This window comes from Copadichromis virginalis, linkage group LG13 (assembly GCF_057382275.1).
Source record: "Copadichromis virginalis isolate Kocher_CV1m ecotype Utaka linkage group LG13, C_Virginalis_male_GT1.1, whole genome shotgun sequence".
NCBI lineage: Eukaryota > Metazoa > Chordata > Actinopteri > Cichliformes > Cichlidae > Copadichromis > Copadichromis virginalis.
The window spans coordinates 22791870-22803720 of record NC_140630.1 but is presented as its reverse complement, the minus strand read 5'-3'; the positions used below and the strand labels follow the sequence as shown (position 1 = coordinate 22803720).

General features: G+C 41.9%; 1 protein-coding gene across 1 annotated transcript; it reads left to right on the top strand.

Moving 5' to 3' along the window:
* Window positions 1–3374: 3374 nt before the first annotated feature.
* Window positions 3375–8609, top strand: LOC146695691 (filamin-B-like). Its single transcript, XM_085478550.1, has 9 exons — window positions 3375–3392; window positions 3475–3612; window positions 3716–3818; window positions 3901–3948; window positions 4153–4268; window positions 7797–7938; window positions 8036–8068; window positions 8155–8268; window positions 8473–8609. Exons 1-9 carry the CDS (start codon window positions 3375–3377, stop codon window positions 8607–8609), a joined length of 849 nt encoding a protein of 282 aa, XP_085334676.1.
* The last annotated feature ends 3242 nt before the right edge of the window (window positions 8610–11851 follow it).

The window sequence follows — 11851 nt, the reverse complement described above, 5'->3', positions numbered from 1 at the left end:
TGAAAGCATAAATACTGTGATATTTTTCTTTTTAAACATTCAAATAGAATATAATATGAGAATTTTGATGTGAAATTTAACCTTTAAGTGACTAGTACTTTGAGAACTGCCATCAATTACACAATGAAGTTCATTTACATATAGGTTATTGTATTAGTAATGCTATATTGTACATAGAGACAGAATATGACATGAAGGGCTACTGACCACAGAAAAGTAAAAGGTAACTGGGCCTAAAGACTAACGGGAGAGAAACACGCTTTCTGTGATTCTATTTGTGTTTTTGTGCTAATCTTGGATATCTTAGGTTGTCTCATTACTGTCATATATGTCCTGTCATTAAAACACTGGCTTCTAACAACTAACAGTGTCTCGAAAATAATTTAATAAATAAACAAATAATATGGATGCATGACTTTTAACTTGTCTATTTTTTAGGCTGAACACTGCTGCTAATGTGACTTAGGTAAATGGTTTCAGGCTCTCCCCTCCTGAGTTTGACAAACGTTCAGGATCAGAAAATGTGTGACTCACAGGTGCTGTAGCGTATGGCCACAGCTTCACTCTGAGCTCCATCTCCATAGAGTGCAGACAGTGATATCTCATACTCCTTAAGACACAGGACAACAGTTTATTGAGATATTGTATTTTTTTTTACTTCATAATATGTACCCCAACAATCCAATAGTTCTTCCCCACCTGTCTCAGGTCGCCTCCACTTAGTGAGGTAAGAAACATCATCATCAGCTGCAGCTTCCCAGCGCACTGTCATGTCACTGTCTGAGAAATTAGTTACCCTAAGGTCAGAAGGAGGAGGCACCTTCACTAGAAGATTTGTGCAAATTTGATATATTTGACTTCTCTGTTTTTTTTCTCTCTGAATTATTTTTGAAAAGGAAAAATAATAATTTGAATGTGAAGCAAAACATGTATGGTGCTCGGTAAAGATGACACACCGACCCACTCCTTTTTTGTTTTTGTTTTTTGTTTGAGAAAGTTTGTTTTCATATTAAAGCAGTGTCAGTGACGTCATTCTACCCGACTACCACAGGTAAAGAAAAGCCTGAATCTGTAGATCTTTTTCTTTTGTTTTTGTCTAAAACACAAGAAATAAAAAAGGCAAAAAAGCCAGGGAAACATAGGAAATAATGTTTTGTCAGGCAATGACTTGTTGGCACAAGAAGAGTGGTCGTTGGTAGCCATGACAACAAGGAGGTGTGTTTGTTGCTGGCAGGTAAAAGAAAAAAAGCAAAGCAAAGAAAAAAAGTCAGGGGAAGCCCAGGCTACGAGGGGTCATCCCTTGGAATTTTCACTCCAAGATCGCCCGCCTGGACCTCCCCCTAGCAGGTGAACATACAGAGGGAAGTGAGCCGAGGGCTCGAACCCGGGCCTGTATGTTGCTAGCCTGCTAGCCCGCCACATGTGGCCACATGACGGGCGAAGAGAATGGGGCAAATTGTTCTATTTAAAGAGCACTACGCGATCAGCCTTTTCCATTAGCTGGAGACCACACATTTTTGCACTCAAAAATAGCGGCGGGGCCTCAGTCTGTCTGTGGGGCATCGGGTATACCGGCCATTTGCCCGGTGGGCCGATGCTCATTTTGCCTTTTAAATGGCCCAATGTTTTGTTGTTGTTGTTGTCTTTTTTTCCTAACTGTGTAAACAGTGAAAGGTGGCGGATTGGACAGATGCTGGCAGACGTGTAAAAAGAACTCAGTTGTTTGGTAGTGGCTATGGTGGAGCTTTCACACATTCAGTCAAATTAGCAAGTGGTGGAGGCCAGCAGGTGGATGGGGGAAAGGACTGGAGGTGGAGAGACGCAAGGCGGCCGCCAGTCCGACTGTCAGGTGAAATGAGCTTCAGGTAAGAAGTTATGACCTGCAGTCTATCTGGGTCAAACCAAGTTTAGGTGGAGTTTATTTTCCTTGTGCTAACTTTTTACAGTCAGTTACAGTAACTCGTACTGTGTACTAGCTAGCATGATGGAGTTTCTGTACAGTTGGGTGGGTGCTATGATGTTACTGGTGAACTTTATTTTATTCATATGGTTAGTTAGTAGAGTTGCCAACCGTGCCATAAAAAACGGAATCCTCTGGTATTCAGAGTTAATATTATGCGTTTTGTATTGAGCTGAAAATAAAAGCGATTTGTCCCGTACTTCAGCTACAATAAAAAAAAGACAAAAAGCTGGAGTTATTCTGTGTCTTTGCTGCACAGCTGCCTCTTCTTCTCTCGTTCTCCCTCTCCTGCTGCTACTTCAATCATGAAACTGATCAATGATCAGCTGATCGGCGTTTCTGCCACAAGTCCCGTCTCTCTTGCTTGTTTATCTCCCGCTTTGCGCCAGAAAGAGGAAACTAGCAGAGGTCGTGTTAAACAGCAGAAGCGCCTTTAAACTTGATAAGCTGTTGTTAGAATTTATTTAATTCGGTGCAATTACTTTTTCATATAGGACCAAGTATGTTTGGATAGCTTTTTCCCCTTGAAAACTGCCGTTTAATATTAGACATTCTTGTCTAATATTAACATTTATTGATCTGAAACGTGTAAGTGTGACAAATATGGAATAAGATACGAAATGAGAAAGGAGGCAAATATTTTTTCACAGCGCTATAGTCTGTAAATGATCTTTTGGCTATAGTAGATCTTTGACTTGTTCCTTTTTTAATTGTTTGTTTAAAATAGTTTTCTCTAGGTTAAGGCGCACGGTCCAGGCCTACAGAGCAGTGGTCTGGCTGTTGGAAAACCCAGTGAACTCACAGTTGATGCCAAGCAAGGAGGAAAAGCTCCTCTGAAAATTATAGCCCAGGTATATCTGGCTTTGTATATGATCACAAATATGTTAAATATATTGTATGTACCGTATTTTTCGGACTATGAGTCGCACTTAAAATCCTTTAATTATCTCTCAAAAATCGACAGTGCGCCTTATGTATGAATTCTGGTTGTGCTTACTGACCTTGAACCGATTTTATGTAATACACGGCGCTTAAAAATCTGTCAAAAAATGTTTTAGTAGGACTTTGGTAAGCTACGAAGTCGCACCGCTTGATGGATTGTCGGAGCATTACGGCTACGTAGTCAGGAGCCTGGCGGAGTGATACGTACTGTGCTGCAACATAATATTACTGTATTGTGTGTGGATCATGACCCCAAAATGCCACCTGTTAAGAGACATGCTGACGAAGCGGATTTCAAACTCAAGGCTGTCAGTCACGCAGTAGAACATGAGAATAGAGCAGCTGTGAGAGATTTCAACATGAATGAATCAATGGTACGGAAGTGGAGGAAGCAAGAAGAAAGAGTTGAGTAAAGTTTGACTTATCTGGCTGTTTTGTTTCGCTTAATGCGTTTTATAGTCCAGTGCGCCTCATGTATGAAACCAGACCTGTTCATCGACAGTGCGCCTTATGGTCCGAAAAATACAGTGTGTTAAATCTGATTGAACTATAATCCCTTGTCTTCTGCACAGGATGGTGAAGTCAATTCTGTGGATGTCCAGGTTAAGGATAATAGCAACAGCACATACACCTGCACCCCACGTAAGCCTGTGAAGCACACTGTGATGGTCTCCTGGGGAGACGCTAACATCCCTGAGAGTCCATTCAGGGTGAGTATGCACTCACACACTCTCTCACTTTCACTCTGGCATGCAAGGTTTGCCTTTTCTTCTCACTGAAAAGTCTCTTGAGTTTTGGTGTTTGTGCCCACAGATGAATATCAGAGCAGGCTGTCATCCAAACAAGGTGAAGGTCTCTGACCCTGGAGTGGCAAAGACGGGCCTGAAAGCCTTCCAGCCAACATACTTCACTGAAGGCGGGCTCTGCTGCAGATATTCCACTGGACATAGGCGAGCTTGACCTCAGCCAGCTGACAGCCCCTCTTACAACACCCTCAGGCCCAGAGGAGCCCTGCCTGCTGAAGATGCTGCGTAACGCTCACATTGGTGAGTGTCCGTCTGATAAGGGAGAAGTTTGCTAAACAATGAGACTCATCAGAATCCAAATACTTTATTAACCCTTAAGTAAAAGACAGAGGGGGAAAGTAATAAAAGTTAAAGCGTGGAGAAAGAAGCAGGAGCAACTGAAACGGGCTGCATGCACACACAAGAATAAGCGTTGTTAACATCTGTTTTGTCGGTCTGTCTTAGGAATCTCGTTTGTTCCCAGGGAGATTGGTGAGCACCTTGTTAACATCAAGAAGAACGCCCGTCATGTTCCCAGCAGCCCAATTGCTGTTATGATCAAGCAGTCAGGGATTGGTGACGTGTGCGTGTGCGTGGACCGTGGCTGACCAAAGCCAGGACTTTTCAGCCTTGAGAGTTCATCATTGATGCAGGTATATGCTCAGTGAAAGCATAAATACTGTGATATTTTTCTTTTTAAACATTCAAATAGAATATAATATGAGAATTTCGATGTGAAATTTAACCTTTAAGTGACTAGTACTTTGAGAACTGCCATCAATTACACAATGAAGTTCATTTACATACAGGTTATTGTATTAGTAATGCTATATTGTACATAGAGACAGAATATGACATGAAGGGCTACTGACCACAGAAAAGTAAAAGGTAACTGGGCCTAAAGACTAACGGGAGAGAAACACGCTTTCTGTGATTCTATTTGTGTTTTTGTGCTAATCTTGGATATCTTAGGTTGTCTCATTACTGTCATATATGTCCTGTCATTAAAACACTGGCTTCTAACAACTAACAGTGTCTCGAAAATAATTTAATAAATAAACAAATAATATGGATGCATGACTTTTAACTTGTCTATTTTTTAGGCTGAACACTGCTGCTAATGTGACTTAGGTAAATGGTTTCAGGCTCTCCCCTCCTGAGTTTGACAAACGTTCAGGATCAGAAAATGTGTGACTCACAGGTGCTGTAGCGTATGGCCACAGCTTCACTCTGAGCTCCATCTCCATAGAGTGCAGACAGTGATATCTCATACTCCTTAAGACACAGGACAACAGTTTATTGAGATATTGTATTTTTTTTACTTCATAATATGTACCCCAACAATCCAATAGTTCTTCCCCACCTGTCTCAGGTCGCCTCCACTTAGTGAGGTAAGAAACATCATCATCAGCTGCAGCTTCCCAGCGCACTGTCATGTCACTGTCTGAGAAATTAGTTACCCTAAGGTCAGAAGGAGGAGGCACCTTCACTAGAAGATCCGTGCAAATTTGATATATTTGACTTCTCTGTTTTTTTTCTCTCTGAATTATTTTTGAAAAGGAAAAATAATAATTTGAATGTGAAGCAAAACATGTATGGTGCTCGGTAAAGATGACACACCGACCCACTCCTTTTTTGTTTTTGTTTTTTGTTTGAGAAAGTTTGTTTTCATATTAAAGCAGTGTCAGTGACGTCATTCTACCCGACTACCACAGGTAAAGAAAAGCCTGAATCTGTAGATCTTTTTCTTTTGTTTTTGTCTAAAACACAAGAAATAAAAAAGGCAAAAAAGCCAGGGAAACATAGGAAATAATGTTTTGTCAGGCAATGACTTGTTGGCACAAGAAGAGTGGTCGTTGGTAGCCATGACAACAAGGAGGTGTGTTTGTTGCTGGCAGGTAAATGAAAAAAAGCAAAGCAAAGCAAAAAAGTCAGGGGAAGCCCAGGCTACGAGGGGTCATCCCTTGGAATTTTCACTCCAAGATCGCCCGCCTGGACCTCCCCCTAGCAGGTGAACATACAGAGGGAAGTGAGCCGAGGGCTCGAACCCGGGCCTGTATGTTGCTAGCCTGCTAGCCCGCCACATGTGGCCACATGACGGGCGAAGAGAATGGGGCAAATTGTTCTATTTAAAGAGCACTACGCGCACATCGTGCGATCAGCCTTTTCCATTAGCTGGAGACCACACATTTTTGCACTCAAAAATAGCGGCGGGGCCTCAGTCTGTCTGTGGGGCATCGGGTATACCGGCCATTTGCCCGGTGGGCCGATGCTCATTTTGCCTTTTAAATGGCCCAATGTTTTCTTGTTGTTGTTGTCTTTTTTTCCTAACTGTGTAAACAGTGAAAGGTGGCGGATTGGACAGATGCTGGCAGACGTGTAAAAATAACTCAGTTGTTTGGTAGTGGCTATGGTGGAGCTTTCACACATTCAGTCAAATTAGCAAGTGGTGGAGGCCAGCAGGTGGATGGGGGAAAGGACTGGAGGTGGAGAGACGCAAGGCGGCCGCCAGTCCGACTGTCAGGTGAAATGAGCTTCAGGTAAGAAGTTATGACCTGCAGTCTATCTGGGTCAAACCAAGTTTAGGTGGAGTTTATTTTCCTTGTGCTAACTTTTTACAGTCAGTTACAGTAACTCGTACTGTGTACTAGCTAGCATGATGGAGTTTCTGTACAGTTGGGTGGGTGCTATGATGTTACTGGTGAACTTTATTTTATTCATATGGTTAGTTAGTAGAGTTGCCAACCGTGCCATAAAAAACGGAATCCTCTGGTATTCAGAGTTAATATTATGCGTTTTGTATTGAGCTGAAAATAAAAGCGATTTGTCCCATACTTCAGCTACAATAAAAAAAAGACAAAAAGCTGGAGTTATTCTGTGTCTTTGCTGCACAGCTGCCTCTTCTTCTCTCGTTCTCCCTCTCCTGCTGCTACTTCAATCATGAAACTGATCAATGTGCTTGTTTATCTCCCGCTTTGCGCCAGAAAGAGGAAACTAGCAGAGGTCGTGTTAAACAGCAGAAGCGCCTTTAAACTTGATAAGCTGTTGTTAGAATTTATTTAATTCGGTGCAATTACTTTTTCATATAGGACCAAGTATGTTTGGATAGCTTTTTCCCCTTGAAAACTGCCGTTTAATATTAGACATTCTTGTCTAATATTAACATTTATTGATCTGAAACGTGTAAGTGTGACAAATATGGAATAAGATACGAAATGAGAAAGGAGGCAAATATTTTTTCACAGCGCTATAGTCTGTAAATGATCTTTTGGCTATAGTAGATCTTTGACTTGTTCCTTTTTTAATTGTTTGTTTAAAATAGTTTTCTCTAGGTTAAGGCGTACGGTCCAGGCCTACAGAGCAGTGGTCTGGCTGTTGGAAAACCCAGTGAACTCACAGTTGATGCCAAGCAAGGAGGAAAAGCTCCTCTGAAAATTATAGCCCAGGTATATCTGGCTTTGTATATGATCACAAATATGTTAAATATATTGTATGTACCGTATTTTTCGGACTATGAGTCGCACTTAAAATCCTTTAATTATCTCTCAAAAATCGACAGTGCGCCTTATGTATGAATTGTGGTTGTGCTTACTGACCTTGAACCGATTTTATGTAATACACGGCGCTTAAAAATCTGTCAAAAAATGTTTTAGTAGGACTTTGGTAAGCTACGAAGTCGCACCGCTTGATGGATTGTCGGAGCATTACGGCTACGTAGTCAGGAGCCTGGCGGAGTGATACGTACTGTGCTGCAACATAATATTACTGTATTGTGTGTGGATCATGACCCCAAAATGCCACCTGTTAAGAGACATGCTGAGGAAGCGGATTTCAAACTCAAGGCTGTCAGTCACGCAGTAGAACATGAGAATAGAGCAGCTGCGAGAGATTTCAACATGAATGAATCAATGGTACGGAAGTGGAGGAAGCAAGAAGAAAGAGTTGAGTAAAGTTTGACTTATCTGGCTGTTTTGTTTCGCTTAATGCGTTTTATAGTCCAGTGCGCCTCATGTATGAAACCAGACCTGTTCATCGACAGTGCGCCTTATGGTCCGAAAAATACAGTGTGTTAAATCTGATTGAACTATAATCCCTTGTCTTCTGCACAGGATGGTGAAGTCAATTCTGTGGATGTCCAGGTTAAGGATAATAGCAACAGCACATACACCTGCACCCCACGTAAGCCTGTGAAGCACACTGTGATGGTCTCCTGGGGAGACGCTAACATCCCTGAGAGTCCATTCAGGGGGAGTATGCACTCACACACTCTCACTTTCACTCTGGCATGCAAGGTTTGCCTTTTCTTCTCACTGAAAAGTCTCTTGAGTTTTGGTGTTTGTGCCCACAGATGAATATCAGAGCAGGCTGTCATCCAAACAAGGTGAAGGTCTCTGACCCTGGAGTGGCAAAGACGGGCCTGAAAGCCTTCCAGCCAACATACTTCACTGAAGGCGGGCTCTGCTGCAGATATTCCACTGGACATAGGCGAGCTTGACCTCAGCCAGCTGACAGCCCCTCTTACAACACCCTCAGGCCCAGAGGAGCCCTGCCTGCTGAAGATGCTGCGTAACGCTCACATTGGTGAGTGTCCGTCTGATAAGTGAGAAGTTTGCTAAACAATGAGACTCATCAGAATCCAAATACTTTATTAACCCTTAAGTAAAAGACAGAGGGGGAAAGTAATAAAAGTTAAAGCGTGGAGAAAGAAGCAGGAGCAACTGAAACGGGCTGCATGCACACACAAGAATAAGCGTTGTTAACATCTGTTTTGTCGGTCTGTCTTAGGAATCTCGTTTGTTCCCAGGGAGATTGGTGAGCACCTTGTTAACATCAAGAAGAACGCCCGTCATGTTCCCAGCAGCCCAATTGCTGTTATGATCAAGCAGTCAGGGATTGGTGACGTGTGCGTGGACCGTGGCTGACCAAAGCCAGGACTTTTCAGCCTTGAGAGTTTATCATTGATGCAGGTATATGCTCAGTGAAAGCATAAATACTGTGATATTTTTCTTTTTAAACATTCAAATAGAATATAATATGAGAATTTCGATGTGAAATTTAACCTTTAAGTGACTAGTACTTTGAGAACTGCCATCAATTACACAATGAAGTTCATTTACATATAGGTTATTGTATTAGTAATGCTATATTGTACATAGAGACAGAATATGACATGAAGGGCTACTGACCACAGAAAAGTAAAAGGTAACTGGGCCTAAAGACTAACGGGAGAGAAACACGCTTTCTGTGATTCTATTTGTGTTTTTGTGCTAATCTTGGATATCTTAGGTTGTCTCATTACTGTCATATATGTCCTGTCATTAAAACACTGGCTTCTAACAACTAACAGTGTCTCGAAAATAATTTAATAAATAAACAAATAATATGGATGCATGACTTTTAACTTGTCTATTTTTTAGGCTGAACACTGCTGCTAATGTGACTTAGGTAAATGGTTTCAGGCTCTCCCCTCCTGAGTTTGACAAACGTTCAGGATCAGAAAATGTGTGACTCACAGGTGCTGTAGCGTATGGCCACAGCTTCACTCTGAGCTCCATCTCCATAGAGTGCAGACAGTGATATCTCATACTCCTTAAGACACAGGACAACAGTTTATTGAGATATTGTATTTTTTTTTACTTCATAATATGTACCCCAACAATCCAATAGTTCTTCCCCACCTGTCTCAGGTCGCCTCCACTTAGTGAGGTAAGAAACATCATCATCAGCTGCAGCTTCCCAGCGCACTGTCATGTCACTGTCTGAGAAATTAGTTACCCTAAGGTCAGAAGGAGGAGGCACCTTCACTAGAAGATTCGTGCAAATTTGATATATTTGACTTCTCTGTTTTTTTTCTCTCTGAATTATTTTTGAAAAGGAAAAATAATAATTTGAATGTGAAGCAAAACATGTATGGTGCTCGGTAAAGATGACACACCGACCCACTCCTTTTTTGTTTTTGTTTTTTGTTTGAGAAAGTTTGTTTTCATATTAAAGCAGTGTCAGTGACGTCATTCTACCCGACTACCACAGGTAAAGAAAAGCCTGAATCTGTAGATCTTTTTCTTTTGTTTTTGTCTAAAACACAAGAAATAAAAAAGGCAAAAAAGCCAGGGAAACATAGGAAATAATGTTTTGTCAGGCAATGACTTGTTGGCACAAGAAGAGTGGTCGTTGGTAGCCATGACAACAAGGAGGTGTGTTTGTTGCTGGCAGGTAAATGAAAAAAAGCAAAGCAAAGAAAAAAAGTGAGGGGAAGCCCAGGCTACGAGGGGTCATCCCTTGGAATTTTCACTCCAAGATCGCCCGCCTGGACCTCCCCCTAGCAGGTGAACATACAGAGGGAAGTGAGCCGAGGGCTCGAACCCGGGCCTGTATGTTGCTAGCCTGCTAGCCCGCCACATGTGGCCACATGACGGGCGAAGAGAATGGGGCAAATTGTTCTATTTAAAGAGCACTACGCGCACATCGTGCGATCAGCCTTTTCCATTAGCTGGAGACCACACATTTTTGCACTCAAAAATAGCGGCGGGGCCTCAGTCTGTCTGTGGGGCATCGGGTATACCGGCCATTTGCCCGGTGGGCCGATGCTAATTTTGCCTTTTAAATGGCCCAATGTTTTGTTGTTGTTGTTGTCTTTTTTTCCTAACTGTGTAAACAGTGAAAGGTGGCGGATTGGACAGATGCTGGCAGACGTGTAAAAAGAACTCAGTTGTTTGGTAGTGGCTATGGTGGAGCTTTCACACATTCAGTCAAATTAGCAAGTGGTGGAGGCCAGCAGGTGGATGGGGGAAAGGACTGGAGGTGGAGAGACGCAAGGCGGCCGCCAGTCCGACTGTCAGGTGAAATGAGCTTCAGGTAAGAAGTTATGACCTGCAGTCTATCTGGGTCAAACCAAGTTTAGGTGGAGTTTATTTTCCTTGTGCTAACTTTTTACAGTCAGTTACAGTAACTCGTACTGTGTACTAGCTAGCATGATGGAGTTTCTGTACAGTTGGGTGGGTGCTATGATGTTACTGGTGAACTTTATTTTATTCATATGGTTAGTTAGTAGAGTTGCCAACCGTGCCATAAAAAACGGAATCCTCTGGTATTCAGAGTTAATATTATGCGTTTTGTATTGAGCTGAAAATAAAAGCGATTTGTCCCGTACTTCAGCTACAATAAAAAAAAGACAAAAAGCTGGAGTTATTCTGTGTCTTTGCTGCACAGCTGCCTCTTCTTCTCTCGTTCTCCCTCTCCTGCTGCTACTTCAATCATGAAACTGATCAATGATCAGCTGATCGGCGTTTCTGCCACAAGTCCCGTCTCTCTTGCTTGTTTATCTCCCGCTTTGCGCCAGAAAGAGGAAACTAGCAGAGGTCGTGTTAAACAGCAGAAGCGCCTTTAAACTTGATAAGCTGTTGTTAGAATTTATTTAATTCGGTGCAATTACTTTTTCATATAGGACCAAGTATGTTTGGATAGCTTTTTCCCCTTGAAAACTGCCGTTTAATATTAGACATTCTTGTCTAATATTAACATTTATTGATCTGAAACGTGTAAGTGTGACAAATATGGAATAAGATACGAAATCAGAAAGGAGGCAAATATTTTTTCACAGCGCTATAGTCTGTAAATGATCTTTTGGCTATAGTAGATCTTTGACTTGTTCCTTTTTTAATTGTTTGTTTAAAATAGTTTTCTCTAGGTTAAGGCGCACGGTCCAGGCCTACAGAGCAGTGGTCTGGCTGTTGGAAAACCCAGTGAACTCACAGTTGATGCCAAGCAAGGAGGAAAAGCTCCTCTGAAAATTATAGCCCAGGTATATCTGGCTTTGTATATGATCACAAATATGTTAAATATATTGTATGTACCGTATTTTTCGGACTATGAGTCGCACTTAAAATCCTTTAATTATCTCTCAAAAATCGACAGTGCGCCTTATGTATGAATTCTGGTTGTGCTTACTGACCTTGAACCGATTTTATGTAATACACGGCGCTTAAAAATCTGTCAAAAAATGTTTTAGTAGGACTTTGGTAAGCTACGAAGTCGCACCGCTTGATGGATTGTCGGAGCATTACGGCTACGTAGTCAGGAGCCTGGCGGAGTGATACGTACTGTGCTGCAACATAATATTACTGTATTGTGTGTGGATCATGACCCCAAAATGCCACCTGTTAAG

Excerpts from the sequence above, each read along its gene's own strand:
- LOC146695691 (XM_085478550.1), top strand. Across the intron at positions 3,949-4,152 it reads GCTGCGTAACGCTCACATTG|GAATCTCGTTTGTTCCCAGG; the intron begins GTGAGTGTCCGT and ends GGTCTGTCTTAG. Across the intron at positions 8,069-8,154 it reads CAGGCTGTCATCCAAACAAG|ATATTCCACTGGACATAGGC; the intron begins GTGAAGGTCTCT and ends GCTCTGCTGCAG.